Source organism: Xenopus laevis, chromosome 5L, assembly GCF_017654675.1.
Source record: "Xenopus laevis strain J_2021 chromosome 5L, Xenopus_laevis_v10.1, whole genome shotgun sequence".
In the NCBI taxonomy this organism is placed as follows: domain Eukaryota; kingdom Metazoa; phylum Chordata; class Amphibia; order Anura; family Pipidae; genus Xenopus; species Xenopus laevis.
The window spans coordinates 112,369,966-112,388,977 of NC_054379.1; the positions used below are offsets into that span (position 1 = coordinate 112,369,966).

General features: G+C 37.9%; 1 protein-coding gene across 2 annotated transcripts in view; it reads right to left on the reverse strand.

Annotated features, from left to right (window-relative positions):
- atp13a5l.2.L (ATPase type 13A5 like gene 2 L homeolog) overlaps positions 1-19,012 on the reverse strand; it is a 46,533-nt gene that overhangs the window by 20,615 nt on the left and 6,906 nt on the right. For both annotated transcript variants that reach the window (XM_041563264.1, XM_018263605.2), the window contains exons 6-18: positions 18,656-18,725; positions 16,564-16,698; positions 16,397-16,469; positions 15,031-15,168; positions 10,438-10,608; positions 10,119-10,276; positions 8,678-8,866; positions 7,724-7,785; positions 6,710-6,860; positions 5,961-6,047; positions 3,794-3,950; positions 2,484-2,601; positions 1,726-1,850 (exon numbers count right to left, since the gene is read on the reverse strand). In XM_041563264.1, the coding sequence (XP_041419198.1) occupies positions 1,726-1,850; positions 2,484-2,601; positions 3,794-3,950; positions 5,961-6,047; positions 6,710-6,860; positions 7,724-7,785; positions 8,678-8,866; positions 10,119-10,276; positions 10,438-10,608; positions 15,031-15,168; positions 16,397-16,469; positions 16,564-16,698; positions 18,656-18,725 (1,634 nt within the window). The remainder of the gene's footprint in view (positions 1-1,725; positions 1,851-2,483; positions 2,602-3,793; positions 3,951-5,960; positions 6,048-6,709; positions 6,861-7,723; positions 7,786-8,677; positions 8,867-10,118; positions 10,277-10,437; positions 10,609-15,030; positions 15,169-16,396; positions 16,470-16,563; positions 16,699-18,655; positions 18,726-19,012) is intronic.

The following is a 19,012-nucleotide window of genomic DNA, read 5'->3' on the forward strand; positions in this document are numbered from 1 at the left end:
TAGCATCCGCTTATATTACAGGCCAATTTCATTTTCTGCTTGATCATTTGTGACAACCCCATGTCTTAGCTTCTCAATAGCTGCTCAGAGCCATGTCACAGACATTTTCTAAGATGGTGACCTCCTGTTTAGTGATGGGCGAATTTATTCGGCAGGCGCAAATTCGCGGTGAATTCCCACGATTCGCCACCGGCAAATAAATTTGCGAAAATTCACCGGCGTCCAAAAAACGGATGCCGGTGTCAAAAACTGATGCCGGCGCTGTATCGCAAATTTTTCGCCGTTTCAAAATTTCGCAAGTTTGTCGGCGAAGCAAAATGCCCCAAATTCGCCCATCACTACTCCTGTGGCAAGTTTGAAATCCTGGATCATTGCTGCTATTGAGAAGCTTAAACCTTAGGCTGGTCCATGGGCAGCTCCTATAGGGGTATATTTATCAAAGAGTGAAGTTAATATTGAAGTTCCGCCACTAGAGTGTAATGCCGCCACTCCCCATTCATTTCTATGGGATTCTTAAAGGCATATTTATCAAAGGGTGAACTTTCACTTTCACCCATTGATTAATCCGCCTTTCAAAATCCCATAGAAATGAATTGCGAGCTGCGGAATTTCACTCTAGTGGCAGAACTTCACTCTTTGATAAATTTACCCCATAGTGTTAGTCAGGAAGAAGGATTGTAGCTTGAGATTCTGTGTTGACTACAGGAAATTAAATGCATGCCAGGATGCATACCCATTACCACGTATTGAGGAATCCTTGTCCACACTGGGAAATGCAAAGTTCTTCTCTACACCGGAACTGGCCAGCGGATACTGGCTGGTCCCTATACATCCTGATGATCAGATGGAAATTGCCTTTGTTACATCCATGGGATTGCATGATTTGGTTTGACAAATGCCCCACCGACGTTTCAAAGATTGATGGAGAGCTGCTTGAGATATCTAAATTTTGAGGCTATTTTGATCTACTTAGATGATATAATTGTATTAGCAACCATTTTTGATTCAGATCTTCAAAGACTCTATGGTGTTTCAGAGACTGCAGAAACATGGTCTAAAGTTCAAACCAGTCAAATGTCATTTGTTCAAAGAGCAATCTTGTCTCAAATACAAGATGGCAAAGAAAGGGTAATTGCATATAATAGCAGAGGTCTAAGAAGTACTGAGAGGAATGCTAACAATTATAGTTCCTTCAATCTAGAATTGGGGCAAAATTTGAAGTTGTGACTAGTGAAGGGCAAATAAATACACCAGACACAAATTTGCAGTTAATTTCCGCATTTAAAAAAAAAAAAATTGTTGCTCGCGTCAAAATTGACGCTGATCAAAATTGAACGCTCCTCAAAATTATTTTGACACCAGTTGACTTCAATGCATTTCTCGAATTTTTTGCAATTTCGCGGTAAACGGCACAGATTCGCCCATCACTAGTTTTGACAGACCACAATCCATTTCACAATTTGGAGTGCTGCTGGAATATTTCTTTGGGCTGAAGACCACATTTCATTGGCTCACTTAGATTATGCAAAATTAAGGGAGCTTGAACAGCATTGGATGGCCAGAGTTGCTAAATATGATTGTAGAGTCAAATATCAAGCTGGGAAGTCATATAAAAATGTGGATGCTCTATCTAGGTATCCAGATATAAAATAAATGAATGCTTTGTTTTCCCAAAGTTGCCCCGCAAGGAAATTTTCATTCATGATTTCCACCAACAACTCATACCTGTGACCATCACATTCCTTATCTTTGCTGTGCTCAGCTCCTGAAGAACTGTGATTGTTTCTGGCTTCAGACGATTTTCCAGTATCAGTAATCCAAGAAATATGAGATCTGTCTCTATAATATCCCTAAAAAGTAACAATTTTATGTTTAAGAAAAAATATTTTATCTTAATTCTGTAGAAATCAGTGGAGGAAGCCACATCGAAATGCAGAATAACAGAAACCAGAGTTTAAAGTTATCTACATCAGAGAGGAGGGTATGCATGAAGCAGTATGCTGAGGAAATCCAGTCATGTTCTGCAAACAGAATGTGTCTTGCATCAGCTGCTTTAACAGATTGTTGTGTAATGCCACTAGATTGTAAATCTTTGGCGAGTTATAATGCCTGAACACAAGTGCTAAAGCACTAAGAGATACCAAGTTGTTTCCCCTAGGGCTTATTCATTAAGCACTTGTGTCCTGGGTACAGCTGCAAGGTAAAGACTGCAGCACTGATGGGCACATGGAAGTTCTGTCCTAACTGCATACCACAGGGCAGGCAGTAAAAACAGTACTCCTTTCCGTTCAGCGCTCACAGGCACTCAACTTGCACTTCCGCTGAATGCAGGCCATGCTGTGTATTCATCCATTCGACATTGCTTTCTATTTTGAAGAGCAATGATAAATTGCTGTCCCTTTGAGGCACTGAATGTGGGAGTGGGTGCAAAGTGTGAAAAATACTTTGCAGTCTTTCCCACAGGTTGCAACTGCCTTGCTTACCATTTCAAGTCCTCTATGGCTGGTATGCCTTCTTTCTGTAATAATCGATATGCTAGTCCTATGACTCGGAAGCCTTGAGTTGTATAGTAGTCAAGTTTCTTGGAGATGTTGTGTGGCACTGCAGAGAAAAAAGAAGATGATCGTTATTGGACTGATTCTAGGATCATTATCAAGTGCAACCTCAAGCAATTAATGACTATTTATCAAGCTGATCATTCTGGAATGGTTGCTGAAAACAAATGAATATTTGCCATTTATAACTGAATCCATGAAGGCATATTACTGAATCCCTAAATACTGAAAGGGATAATGTAATGGGGAAAAAAAAAATTTTCAAAATGAATCCGTTAATCTGTTAATAATAATCTGTTTCTCAAAAGAGCAAACAGATTTTTTTATATTCAATTTTGAATTCTGACATGGGGCTAAACATATTGTCAATTTCCCAGCTGCCCCAAGTCATGTGACTTGTGCTCTGATAAACTTCAATCACTCTTTACTGCTGTACTGCAAGTTGGAGTGTTATCACCCCCTCCCTCCCCCCCAGCAGCCAAACAAAAGAACAATGGGAAGGAACCAGATAGCAGCTCCCTAACACAAGATAACAACTGCCTGGTAGAGCTAAGAACAACACTCAATAGTAAAAACCCATGTCCCACTGAGACACATTCAGTCACATTGAGAAGGAAAAACAGCAGCCTGCCAGAAAGCATTTCTCTCCTAAAGTGCAGGCACAAGTCACATGACCAGGGGCAGCTGGGAAATTGACAAAATGTCTAGCCCCATGTCAGATTTCAAAATTGAATATAAAAAAATCTGTTTGCTCTTTTGAGAAATGGATTTCAGTGCAGAATTCTGCTGGAGTAGCACTATTAACTGATGCGTTTTGAAAAAAACATGTTTTCTGATGACAGGATCCCTTTAGCCACGCTACTTAATTGGATTAAGATCTATGTAGAATTTACAAAAATGTACCTTATATGCCATACTATGTACCAAGTACTAATAATTAAGCACGACCATGTAAACATCATTCTGGTAGATTTTCTTTTGTAATTTCTCTGCTTTCAGCAGTACAAACACACAGTTTAGGATCCTGACACAAGGGAACAATAGATATTTCATGCATTTCATGCAAAGTCCATGTATCTTTACCTAATGCCAAGAAAAGCTATTCAGAGCTCAATGTACAGTAACTTTGCAGAGATATAATGTACACTTTATTGTAGAGGAGACTTTTGTTTGTTTATCTTTTAGGAAAAATATTATTTATTTAAAAGTCAATCCCTTCTTATTTTATAATGTATTACCTGTTTCAGGTTTGCAGAACCTAATAACCATCTCAGGAGCCCCCTTCATAAACACTGTGAAGTCTCTCTCTCCAAGAATCTGCGTAATAACTGACATGCGCTGAAGAGAAGAAGAAAAGGGCAACTGATGCAGAACAGCAATGCCTTCCACTGGCACCTAATAAAGGTAAAACAAAAAGGATAACAGTTATCTCAATAGGTGCCGTGTTTTTGAAAGTTTTGAAACCTTTTGATTTAAGGCGCATTGTTCTTACATTAGAGCACAGGTATGGTATCCGTTATCCGGAGACCTCCAAATTATGGAAAAGCCAACTCCCGTAGACTCCATTCTATTCAAATAATCCAAGCTTTTAAAAATAATTTCCTTTTGCTCTGTAGTAATAAAACAGTAACTTGTATTTGATCAAAACTAAGATATAATTAATCCTTATTGGAGGATACCGGATAACAGATCCTATACCTGTATGATAATAATCTGTATACATATGTGTATGTATATCTAGTATAGGTAAATCGAAAAACAACTGGACTTGCTGAGTAATCAATGAAGACGTTTCACTACTCATCCGAGCAGCTTCTTCAGTTCTGTGTAGTTACTGTGATAGGATTATCCAATGTGTCATGCAACTCCTAGAAACAGGTGTTACTTGTGAGAGTTGCATGAATGGATGTGTGAAGTGTTCTTAAACTGCCGGGGTACAGATGTTAGAACAGCATTGTATGTAGCAGACAGGTGGTGTCGAAGGCCCCCACCTCTGTTCAGGGATGGTTTCTCCACCTTGACATGAATCGCCTCTTTCACGCCTCGTTCAAACCAGCGGTCTTCTTTATCCAAGATTTGGACCTTGCTATCTTCAAAGGAGCTGAGTTTTGCCCTGTAGAGTTCGCCCTCCTATGCTGAGCCATTCGCTTTGTGAGCAGTTGTTTTGTCTCTTGTAGCATTCCTCGCTACACTGGACTCCATATACCACATTGCTTTGTTTTTCTTTAGGGATTGGATCCTTAGGGTGTACCAGTTTTTGTCTCAGTTTGTTGCTAGGTTTGAAAAACACAGGGACGTGGTGTTTGTTAAAAATCCTCCTAAGTTTCTCAGACACTCCAGCTACATATGGGATGACTATGTTTCGCCTACTATGTGTCACTGGGCGGTTATTTCTATTGGTGTTCCTGTTGGGCTTGGTTGCTGCTGTTTTGACAAAGGCCCAGTCTGGGTAGCCACACACTTTCAAAGCTCCTCTAAGATGTTTTTGCTCTTTTTCTTTGGACTCTGTATCAGTTGCCACAACTTCCGCCCTGTGGTGCAGAGTTCTAATGACACCCAGTTTGTGTTCCAGCGGATGGTGGGAATCAAACAACAGATATTGATCCGTATGAGTGGGTTTCCTGTATACTTCCATCTTCAAGTTACCCCCCTCTTGGATGCATATCAAACAGTCCAAAAAGGCAAGTTTGTTCTCGTGGACATCTTCCCTTGTGAACTTGATGTTATTGTCCACTGAGTTAATGTGTTCTGTAAAGGCAGCCACTTCATTGGATCTGATTTTAACCCAAGTGTCATCCACATACCTGAACCAGTGACTCGCTGTAGTTCCCTGGAAAGTAAGTAAGGCCCTCCTTTCCACTTCCTCCATGTACAAGTTTGCTACAATAGGAGAGACTGGAGAAATGCTCGGATGAGTAGTGAAACGTCTTCATTGATTACTCAGCAAGTCCAGTTGTTTTTAGATTTACCTATACTAGATATACCATGACCTGGATGAATGAAAATCTACATAGTCATGTGTATGTATACACATAATAGCCTTAGTATTTTTCACCAACTTTTTGGTTTACTCTTTCGTTCAGATCACATACCAATGAGCATTAAAATAGCTTTGCCCAGTGCAAGCTTTCTTAGCAGGTTTTGGAAATTTACTGTGGAAGCTGCAGTTGTACAAAAGCCTCTATTTAATTAGACTAATCGGCTTATTATTTAAGCGTTGTCTAGCATTTTATTAAACTAGACAGACGTGAAGTTTCAAGACAGAAATATAATAATAGCACGAATGTCTCCAAACTAATCTCATATTAGGTTTATTTGAAAAAAGAAATAAAATACAGTACAGGGGAGTAATCACACCTAATCTTACATAACCACATGTAAATATGAGAGCTCTTTTTCACTTGCCTCTCCAGCACTGGGTCCAGGTTTTACCATTGTATATGAATTTGATTCTCCATCCTTTGTTCCTTGGGCTGCATGACTTTCAAACTCCTGTCGGACAAATGAATAAATGAGTTGATGATCGAGTCAGAAGGATTCACTTAAGAAGACCTCGAAGCCTAAAGACGTCCAATACAGAGGCTTTTAGTTCTTATTTAAAAAGCACTTGCATCAGTGGTCTTTCTGCACTCTGCACTTAGTGCCATATTAAAACTCCTATCTGAAGTGCAGAACACAAGGTAAAAGTGATATCCTTACAGCCTGCCACAGGGCCCCTTTGCACATCATGACTGCAAATCCTTACCTGCCCATCTGATACATTATGTATTGAGTAAAGGGCAAGAGATGAGTTGTCTATGTTTCTGCTTCTGCCCACCCCTCATGAATTCAGTCCAGTTGAACATTGGCTGCAGGGCAGGGGCTAAGTATTACAGAAAATGGTGGTTTGCACCTGTTTTTTGCACTTTTATCCTGTCCCACTGTCACTGTCCCGCTGCCAGAAACTTTTGCAATATTTACAAGACAATGATCCCATTACCAGTTTTGATAATATTTTGATCGATTACAATTTTATAAGCATGCTCGCAGTTAGGTTTTGGGTAAAATAAGTGTTTACATTTTACTGCAAATAGTGCTACATGTCAGTCATTTGTAATGTACATCTTCTAATACAACATGCAATACAAGTACAAATGATAATAATAATGAATTACCCAGCCTGTTCCTTCAAACATCTTCAAGTCCAATGGGTCTCCTTGCATTTTACCATCCTCCATAATAAGAGAGTGACAACTTGCCATAGCTCCTAGCAGAGGGCTCCACGGCATTGTTTTTGCAGAGGAAAAGAGATGTATATCCTGAAAGCTAGAGGTACAAAAATACATAATTGCAGAACACATATGTATGACTTGTTAATGATTGTGTGCTTCTACTTCATGTAACTGATACTGACATACACAATTAAATTTTTATGTTAAACATGTTTACAGTTTTGTATTCTCATGTATCCTATACCACTCATCCAATTTACAGACCTAAGGCTATGCACTTAGACAATGACCTAGACCAGTGATCCCCAACCCGTAGCTTGTGAGCAACATGTTGCTCTCCAACCCCTTGGATGTTGCTGCCAGTGGCAGGTGCTGATTTTTAAATTCCAGGCTTGGAGGCAAGTTTTGGTTGCATAAAAACCAGGTGTACTGCCAAACAGAGCCTCAATGTAGGTTGACGATCCACATATGTGCTACTAAATGGCCAATAACAGCCCTTATTTGGCATGCCAGGAACATTTTTGATGCTAGTGTTGCTCCCCAAGTCATTTTACTTCTGAATGTTGCTCACGGATTCTAAAGGTTGGGGATCCCTGACGTAGACAATGTAAAAAAGTTGACAGCAGGGGTTGTGCAGGTTGTGCAGGGGCCCAGTTCTGAGTAGGTATAACCAATGTTTACTAAATCTCTTGTCCATAAATTGGGTTGGAAGGATTTCCTCATGTGCGGTACTCCTACATGATTATTTCTAACACTACATACTGTCATTCCATCAATAAAATAATAGACATTAAAGGACATAAAACTCAAGACAAGCATTCTATGTTAACACTAACACAGAAATATTTACTTAGGACCGCTTAAATTTATAATGGCTAAATTAGGGTTATATATAGACAAATACATGTAATGGGTGGTTATTGTGAACAGTTTCTTAAAGTTATAGAAAGAACTTGCCTAGTTCCATTAGAAGGAAGAACACCATGTAAATCTAAAGAATCTTCTGTCAATGTACCTGTCTGAATTTCAAGACATTGAATTAATGAACAATTAAAGAGATACTGTCATTGAACAACTACCCCCTTGAATTGCAATGCCATATATTTTTTTACAAAACTTTTAATAGTACAGTATTTACAGTAGGATTTTCGGACCCCCGGCCCCTGAAATAGTCTGAAACCCACTGCTTTACAGGTTCCACTGCGACAGCTGAATTAGAGAGAGACCTCATCAGGCAATAGTGACAGTCAATGTAAACTAGGGCAAGCGAACACTTCTGTTGTTTGCCAGAAAGCAAATACAGGGTATCACTATTTACATGAGTAGAAGGAAATTTACTCTCCAATGCAAGAAGTGACCATTGCATTTTTTCAAGTAAAGCAAAACACTTTCCCCAGCCAGCACTCTACTTTAAACAAAGTAGTGCATTGTATGCACTACTTGATAAACATAGTATTCATATTTACTAACCAGAATTATATCAGCATTTATGTGTCATTCAGATCAATGTCCTTTGAAATCATTGAAACACATAGGGGCACATTCCGCCTCTATCTCTTCACTTGTACGGTATTTTTAGTGGCATACTTATCAGAGTAAGCTGTCACTTTCACTAGTTAATAAATATGTCCAGAAGATCCCAATACAAGTGCATAGAAAACCAATCCATTGATTGATAAATATGTGCCTTTGTAACTGTTTGTGAAAAGTCCTTCTTAACAGAAACATTTGTTAGTGAATGGAAGAGTGTATCATTCACTGCCAGTCTTAAGAACATTTTCTTTTGCTCTGCTTGTTTATTAAAGAACAAATATATTAATCATCTTATCTTTTGTAAATCAGTCTGTGGCACCATTTTAAGCTACCTGTGAACCAATATTCTACAAACTTTCAGTGAAGATTTGTATTTACTTTATCAAAACAGACAAGGTTCAGTTGACCAGCTAAAATAATCCTCTGGGGGCTGATGCAGAATATTCCCAGTTTCTTCAGCCTCGTCTGGCCGTAGAGAAGACCCAGTGTCAGAGAAGCAGGTAGAGTGGCATTTACAGCTAATGTTAGAATTAGTAAGGACATCATCACTATCTCATGTACGCTGGCCTAGATGTTGGGATGGAGAAAAGGATAAAATGCTTTATTAGTGTACTCTTATCATATCTATTCTCCTATAATCTACAAAGTGATATCTACACTATTTATTTTCTATACGGTATTACTGTAAAAATCATGGATGGTCTTTTAGATATCAGGCGCAAGGCCTGAGCAACTGGGGCTCAAGTGCAGATACAAGCTGTAATGTTTTTTGCACACTGCTCTTCACTTAACACCCTACAAGCAGGATCGCACTTCCCTGACAGAGACGTCCACTGCATTCATAAGGGGCAGACTGGTGTGGCACGGTAGTTAGCTTCTCCTAACTAACCCCTCACTCATTCATTCCCATATACCTATATTTACAGGAGCAGGAGGAGGGCACAAGTAGTAAAGGTGTTTTTAAAATGTTCACATTTGATTCAGTTTGAGAGGCAGAAGCCTCATGACATTGATTTTGATTATACCCTGTGTTAACACGATCCCCACAGTCTACACCACAAGATTATGTAATTCAGGGATGTTTATTCTATGGGTTGGGACCAATATTGGGTCACCATGTTGTTTAGGGATCCCCTATAATAATGGGAAATTTGTGAACATAACTGATATTATATAAATATTAGGGTCACAAAAGTATTAATCCTGATCCCCTGGAAAACAATTAAGGATGATGGAAAATGGGGAGTTTCTTAACTGTCTGATGCACTATGAACCCATTAAACCCTAATCTAACATGCAGAAGACTAATCAAAATGATGTACTTATGGTTTCTATGGGTAGCTACACGAGTGCATTTTAGCAACTATGTTAGTAAATCTCTATGTTCTCTCCTAAATTATTTTTAATCTCCCTTCTCTTCTTCTACTTCTTGACCTGTAACATTCTTCTATCTGCTATCTCATTACATTCAGTTTTCTTTCTAACCTCTTTTTCATTTTACCCAAATGTCCATTCTTGTACTATAAACTCCTCTTTCTACTCTTTCTAGATTTCACCTCCTTTTTATTTTTCAATATTTGGTGGATGTTCCAAGTAACTCTAGATTTTCCCTTCCCATTTTTCCCTTTTCTTTCTCTTCTGCTCTACCTTCTACACATTATTCTAATATAGCTCAATCTTTTCCTTTTTTCGCCCATTAATCTAATTTTTTCTGACTTCAAGAAAACACTATTCTAACGCTTATGTTTTCAGGACTAAATCACAAAATCATAACAGTCACAATAATTATATGTTTACTTTCTTTTATATTTGAACTTACCCCATTCTTTTTGAATACAGCAGCAGAGTAAGCAACTCCCAATAAAGAAATAAACACAAGCACAAGAAGAAACCGCATGGCCTCTCTGTGCAGCTTTACATTCATGGGTTTGTTATACAGAATGGCTCTCACAAGATCTCCTTTCGTAGTGTTAAATCCTAAATACATATAAACAATTAGAACACTTGAGAATTTTGCATTTCAACCTCTTTGAACATGTGCTATTAAGGTCTATGTACAAATGTATATTTTCAAATTTTACAATTAAAAAACTTTGGGCTAAAGACAAATATTAAGAAGTAAAGATTATAAAACTCACCTGTTTGAATAACAACAGCTTTTACTAGATCCTGACCATACGCTTTTATCTGAATGACCTCTGTTCCACAAAACAGAACGTGTCTCTTGTAGTCTTCTCCACACTGCATTTTCCATGGCATGGAGCTTTCGATGCGAGGCAAAGGGACCTTTGAGACTGGAGTACTTTCCCCTAAAAATGACAATATTCTTGTAGTAAACTTCATAAATGGCCATTCTTTGTCAGTTATACTATATGTACAAATACTTGTGTGAAAATATGAAATGTTAATTATCAATAAAATATCACTGTCTGGAAAGAAACAAACCATTACAAGCACCGAGGACACATGGGTGATTCTCTTGCAATCTATTTGGTTGGATTTTGAAAGCAGGGGATTTATTTTCATGCAGTCACCAAATTGCCCTGATCAACAAGGGGACTATTTGCTGGTTTCTGCCACTTTTATGAAAGGCAACAACAGTTCAGGTTTTCTGTCTAGACAACCTCTTTTCAATCTGATAAGATGAAATGTCCGTTGAAACAGCTGTATATGGGGCCCTAGCATGTACCCCATGATGGTAAGAAAATGTCTTACCAAAATTATCCTGCCTTAACATAACCCAATATGACCAAAATGCCATGCCATTAAGAGTTAGTATTATATATTTTCTATTTGTACTTGTCTCAAATATTAGGCATTGATAATAATTATTATTTTGCCATTATGACATCAGTTCATGACAATTGCAGGCGCTGTAAAGGGGTATCTCTGGAGAAATCTTACATGTGCCACAGGCCTAAAGGTCCCCGATAAGTTATTCGATAAGTTATTCTAATGTCATAATATCACACTGGAATCGTTTGGAAGTAAAAAAAAAATCTGCCCACGTATGACCACCTTTATTCTTGAAATGACCTTTTTATTGCCTCCTACAGCCCTTGTGCACTATTATAATCCCAGCGGCGGTCCATTTTAGCACCCAAGCCAGCATGGTATGATATCACTGGGAGCCTAGCCAACATCCTAGCCCATTTGGTTAGAAATACAGATGATCACATCCAGAACTTCCAGGATTTTACTAACAAAATCCAAGGGTTGGTACTGGGCACAGAACAAACCATTGTATCCTTTGATGTTACTTCTCTTTTTACATTTATTCCCATCACAGAGGCAGTTAAAACAGTGAGAAAACGGTTGCTAAAAGACAACACCCTTGACAACAGAACAAAGTATGTTCCTTACTGGACCTATGTATAAGTACCACCTATATCAAGTACAAGGATAAGTTCTACAGACAGAAGCATGGATGCACAATGGGATGGCCAGTTTTGCTCACTGTGGCAAACCTGTACATGGAGGAAGTGGAAAGAAAGACCCTGGATAGTTCCAAAGGAATCACTCCCAGTCATTGTCTCTGATATGCGGATGACATAGGTTAAAATACACACACAGGAGTATGACAGGTTCCCACAGAGTAAGCGTCAGGACAGCAAAAGTCTCTTCAAGAAAATGGCTTTTATTTCCAGCCGGCAGCAAACAGGTAAAAATAAAGGCAGCTTTCTTTCCAAAACAACAGCAATGTCTTTCAGTAGCAGTATAAGCAACAATAACAAAAAGGCAGTCAAATTACAGATCTTTCACACCTGTTACTGTGTGTGCACAGGTACATAGGATTCTTACTGTCAGGATCCCAGACTCTCTTTTCCAGTCTCTCTCAGTCAGAGATCCTCATAGACTGACCAGCCTGGGATTTAAGGGCTCCTGATTAGCCACCTGAGGCTCATCAGACCCAGCTGGTCAGTCAGTAGCACCTTAGTCTGCTACAAGAAGGTACAGACTTTCACTGAACACATCAACACAGTGGACCACAGCATCAGGTTTACACGAGAAGATGTGCAAGATAAACACTGGCTTTTTTGGACTGCTTGGTAAGAGTTAGAGAGGGTGGAAATCTGGAAATAGAGGTCTACAGGAAGCCTACTGACACAGGCCAGTACCTTCTGTGTGACTCCCACCATCCACTAGATCACAAACTGGGGGTTATCAAAACTCCACATCACAGAGCAGACAAGCACAGAGGCTAAGTTGAAAGAGATGCAGCATCTCAGAGGGGCCCTGAAGATGTGTTGGTATCTAGATTGGGTTTTTATCAAAACCGGTAGAAAGAGCAGCAATAACACCAAGACTACCGGTGAAGGTGGAAAACAAGACAGGAGAAAGAACTTGATCCTCCCATATGTAGCTGGGGTGTCAGAAAAACTTAGAAGGGTTTTTAATAAACACCACATCCCTATCTGCTTTAAACCCAGCAACACACTGAGGCAGCAACTAGTTCACCCAAAAGGCCCAACCCGAAAGCACAAGAAGAGTAACATTGTGTGTGCAGTACAGCAAAGATTGTTTTGATTTGTATGTGGGGGAAACCAAACAACAGTTACACCAGCGTATGGTGCAGCACAGAAGAGTCAGCTCCTCTGGTCAGGACTCAGCTGTGTACCTACATCTAAAAGAAAAGTTGCCAAGTCCAGATTCTAGACCAGGAGAGCAACTGGTTCAAAAGAGGTGTTAAAGAAGCCATTTATGTGAAAACTGAAAAACCAAGTTTGAATAGAGGCGTGGAGTGCGAGATATATTGTCTGCCACATACAATGCTGTTTTGGCACCTCTCCGTGGAAGGTTTAATAACACCTTAAAGCTCCAATTTTGCTAATACAATCAACACCTAACTTCATGACATGCTTGTGGATTATGATAAACAGATTATTGGAGCAACATTCCAGAGGATATATATTCCCAAAAAAAGATCCTATTTACAAGTTATCCAGAATTTAAAAAGCCAGTTGGATGACTGGTGAAACGTCTTCAAGGAAAAAACACAGCAAGTCCAGTTGACTTGACTTATTTCTATAGAGGGGGAAAAGGGTTAGAAAGTATGATTGACATATACATACATACATAACATGTAAATGGACCCTGAGTGTAAATTTGTAGCCATTTAAACAGATGCTCAATAAAAAATAAAGAAAAAGAAAGTTGAAAGTATGGGGGCACTATTGCAATGTCACTTAAAATATGCCAAGTCCTGTGCTGGATTCGTATTAAGGGATTATAACATTATAGGAATGCAACGGGAGCAGTGATGTGACAGAAAGTGGGACAAAAAGATTTGCCGCACGTAGCATGGCAAATTTTTGTTGACCGAGCCCATTTTTGTGGAGACCCACTAATTACCATGTCCATTTTACAAAATCTGCCAGGTTATGAAAGTTTGAACACATTTCTGTGGTTTTTATGTGTTATTACAGTATTGCTTCTGAAGGTGAAATGCCCTTTAAGATTTGAGTCTTAGTTCTCCCAAGAGACCTCCTTATCTAAAACTGTTACAAAAGTATCTAAGGGGCCCATTTACTAAGGGTCGATTAAATATTCAAATGCAAAAACGAATTTCGAATTTCAAAGTAATTTTTGGGTACTTCGACCATCGAATAGGCCAAAATTAGATTTGAATTGAAAAAACTTTGAAAATTCTACCATTCAAAAAATCGAGGTACTGTCTCTTTAAAAAACTTCGAATTGGACACCTTAAACCTGGTAAATTGCTGTTTAGCCTATGGGGGACATACTATAACCTTTCTGAGTGTTTGGCTAAGTTTTGAGTAGTCAAAGTATTTTTTTGTAAAATCTTTCTAATGGTTTGATTTTTACTTCGATCGAAAAAATACTTCTACTATCGAAGTATCAAAATCGATGGCCGAATTTTGAAGTATATTAATATCTAAATTTGACGCTTAATAAATGTGCCCCTAAGTATCTATTCTGGGATCTCTGCCAAAAGCCAATTAAGTTATAAACTTTGTATCTTTTTCTGGCTGTTCAGTGCAGGAGATCAAATAAAAAGTTGGGACATTTCAGTACAAATGCGGGACTGTGGGTTGAGCTGTCAAGAGCGGGACTATCCCGATCAAAACAGGACAGTTGGGAGGTATGCATATATGTACAGTTTTTGTTTCTACCACAACTTTTAACCTCTGAATTACCTTGTCATAGGAATTTTGTACTACCACAGTCAAGGAGTGGTTGAAGAGACAAAGTCAAGTCAGAATTCAGTGATGGTCATGAGGATCTCTATTTTTTAGAGCTCTAATTGCAAAATATAGATAAATATAAATAGTTGTTTATTTTCAATTGTTTGCTTCAGAGCTCATGGACTAAACCCATATAGAAAACCTTGGAATAACTGCCAACTCTAGGCCATGGGTGCCTCAAGGGGTTGCTTTGTGTTTGTGGTATAAGCAGGTACCATTGTGCAATCCACAAGTTGCCCATTTTTTTTCTCTGGTACAAAATCTTATTATTTTTACCCCTGGGAACCAAAAAACATATTACATTTTATGATTAAAGCACATGTGCAATGCTTACAAATTCCACATTCAAATGGAAACCACTCTCATGTCCTATTAGATAAACAAAAACATTGTACACATCAGGCATTACAAGACTTCAATTCATTGAGGGATGCAATCTGAAACTGGGATAGAAAATCTAATTTATAAATGTTCTAAAACATGATATTGTTTCCAAAGATATTTCTTAAAATACTGTTTGTGTACCTGTTAGCATTCCTTCATTAACTGTGCATGCTCCATTTATTAGTATGGCATCACAGGGTAAGAAGTGTTTGTTTTCAGATATATATAGTATAATCACATCTCCTGGAACCAAAGTCTGAGATTCTACTTCTTTAAGCTCTGATTAAAATGAAAATAAAAATGATAAAAATGTTGCATATATATATAGAGAGAGAGTTAGAGAGAGAGAGAGAGAGAGAGAGAGAGAGAGAGAGAGAGATGATGAGAGTTTTATTGCCCATTCTACCCCCTCCCTAACTGCTTTCCCTCAAGTCAGGACATCAAAACAGCTCTTTTGCTAGCTTATTTTATTCACTATATGACTCCTGATGTGCCCACCCTACCCTTCAATTTCCTTATGAGCTTGCTTGCTCATCCCAAGGAAACGTGTGACTAGCTCCCCAACTGGCTGCAGTCTTTCCATTTCACATCTGCTTTAGCAGTGCATTGTTGTATCTTATCCCACAATGGAGACATCAGACCTCCTTCATAGTTTGCTTTCACAACAGGCTATCCAAATGCATAATCTATGCACCTCAGATAGATCCTACTTTTAGGGAGTTATTTACTAAACCTCAAATTTTTCTGATCAAGCTTTTTGGGGCATAAACTCAAATTTTTCATGAAGATAAAAACTTTAATTTTTCGAGATTATACCCCGATGCTGCAAAAAGCCAGAACTAGAAAATCTGCCATCTCAGACCTGTCAAGGCCCTGTATAAGTCAATGGCAGAGGCACCTATCCCAAATTGAAGTTATCATGGGCTGTGCTGGGTTTAGCCCAAAAATAAATTTTTTATAGTTTTTTACCAATCTGATTAATTTTATTAATGAATTAATTTACTGATAAGTAAGGCAAAATCTGGCATGGGAGTTTGTGTGACTTTTTTACTGGGACAATGAAATAAATCTGGATTTTAGTAAATAACCCCCTTAATGTAATTAATTTCTTTTAAAGAGTTGGCATGATAAAGCAGGGTGTATGTCTCTTTAAGTTATAAAGAGTGTGTTCTGACATCAGAATGCAAAAGCATAAAATGCATATCATTTACAGTTGCATAAAAGCAGATGCATTTTGAGTATAGATATTTATTGATGTTATTCAATATTGTTTCCTGCCATTAAAGTATTTCATTAAAGCCTTTAAACAGTTTCTAGGGTCAGTGGAAACCTAGCAACCAGATCAGCACCAATATACAGATGTGGTAAAGGGGACAGCAAATTATCCCAAGCTGAAGCTTTTGCTGCATAACTAAATGTCCATGTACTAATTAAAGTCTGTTGCAATGTATTTTATACTGAATCAGTATTAGAAAATGATTCCCAGTACATTTTGATCTTAAAATACCTCCATTTTTACGAAGTACAGTAACCATGATGCTGTTATACGAAATAGACATTTTGTGTAGTTTCACAGATTGCTATGGGTGAAAAAGGAAAAAACAAATGTGTTACCTTTCTGTAAAATAAATAAAATACTGTAACTTTTATTAAAAGGGAGATTTCAGTACTTACTACTCTCAGATTGTATACAGTTGCAATTATGGATAAAATAGACATGGCTAAAATGACGCAGCTGTATTCAACATAGGCACACCACATCCAGATAGATAAAGAGTAGACTTGAAAAACATAAAATGGGTTGAAGATCTGCAAAACAAAAAAAGGATTAAGCCTTAATATCACAGCTAATATACTAAATTTGCTCCTCATTTTCCCAAAATTTTCTCCCAGTTTTTCTGTGGATTTCTGTTTGTCCACTGTGAATGGACCATTCTGTAAATATGAATTATAATAAGATTGCACCTCCTATGGCTATCCCCAAATTACATATTGTGGTATGTTGCACACCTGACTTCAGTGTGGCATAATTGGTTCAAACAATCATAAAGGGCACATTTCAGTCTCCTTTTTTCCTCACTTGCACTTGATGACATTCCTTGTAATTGTAAATGAGCCATGTTATTTGTGTAATTGCTACTATATTAGTAATTGCTACTATAGACTGCTAAATATTAAATCTAAGGTGCCACCAGATACGGCTTTGTTCTTCTTCTGAAATTATTATCTGTTTAAGAATAACTGGCACTTATCTAAGTGGGTTTGTACTACATCACCTTCAAGAATTTGTTGAGGGTCAGGAATGTAACCTTTACATATATTTGTAGTATTTCACACCTGTTCATTTCCACTTAACAGCATTAATCACCTAATTTTCCTTACACTAAATACTGCATTAGAGCTGATCTTCTCTAAACTAAGTCCCGTCAATGAATTTCTATTTTGGCTTCACTAGAATGTTGTGTCTCACTGGGGACCTTGAAATATCCTGCATGCTTTAATACATGATAAAAAAAATGTAACCCTGATGACAGTATTATCAGACATCGATAACTTCTTTGCTGTTTTCTTACCCAGACTGGGGGGGTTAAGGTTGCTCACACTGCTGCAAATCACCAGAACATGAAATGCAGAACTATTTCAATAAAACGGTAATTTCATTCATCACCTGGGGACCCATTTACTTAGCTTTAGTGAAGGAATAGAAGAAAAAAAACTTCGAATTTCGAATGATTTTTTTGGCTACTTCAACCATCGACCTTCGACTACGACTTCGAATCGAACGATTCAAACTAAAAATCGTTCGACTATTCGACCATTCGATAGTCGAAGTACTGTCTCTTTAAAAAAAAACTTCAACCCCCTAGTTCGCCACCTAAAAGCTACCAAAGTCCCCATAGGCTTTTAAACAATTTTTAGGTCGAAGAAAAAACGTTCGATCGATGGATTAAAAGATCAATATTCAAAGTCGAAGGATTTCAATTCGGCAGTCGAATATCGAGGGTTAATTAACCCTCGATATTCGACCATAAGTAAATTTGCCCCCAAATGTTCTTATAGCCTACAACCATCTTTCTCCTCATTATCTTTGAATCTAATGATACATTTCTTTCTCAGACCCCCCCACACATCTGTTTGACCATATTCCATTGCATCAGATTTATACTTCTCCAGCCTTACAAGCACTGGCAGCTTCATCAGGGAAGGAAATCTCCTAAAATGTTTTGCACCTAATCAGGATCAGAGATTGTGCTCTCTAAATTGTAATCTGTCCTGAAGTTCTATTAGAGTCCCAGTGTTTATGTATTGGGGAATGTTTTGTCTCACTGGAATCCTGGAATATTCTGCATGAATTTAAATATTTGATATATAATGAACTTTAGCATTATGATGATATTACATCTGCAACTTCTTAGCTTTCTTCGTACCCAGGTTATGGGTGACAATTGCACACTCTGACACTATTTTATTCTGCCTTAGTCTAAAGTCAGATACTCCTTACCTTCTTTTACATATTCAAATAGTTCCTAATTTGTATAAACCCCGGCACAATGCTTATTTCACCCCCACACACAGGAATGCATGCACAAATATTGACTTCTACACTTGAATTTACAATGACCATTTCAAAATGTCTTATAATCTAGTAATAACTTGCTATCTTAAACATTTATCCATTGATAAACATATTTCTCAGGTTTCCTTTCCAGTCATTCGTTATGTGCCTCTTTCTCAGGATAGTTTTCCTCCCTAAAATTAAACTTACCTCTTTGATAAGTATAATCCAGATAGGTTTAATTTCCACTTCTATTGAATTAAGGCCACAGACCTGTTGCCTGCACATAGCAAAAGAACATTGATCATTTAAACTACAAGAAGAACTTTTAGAGTATGAGACGATACGTAGACATGAAACACCAGATAAAACAATTGCATTTACCCAGTTTTCCAGTTATTTACATAGAAATAATATTTATTTCCCATTGTAACCACTATCGGTTTGGATAGAGCAATGTCTATTTCATACCCAAATAACTATGTAAGATGATAGAAAAGCATGTATATTAAAAAAAAATTAAATAAGGTTTTTATTTCGCATTTTTACTTCTTATTTAATCTGACT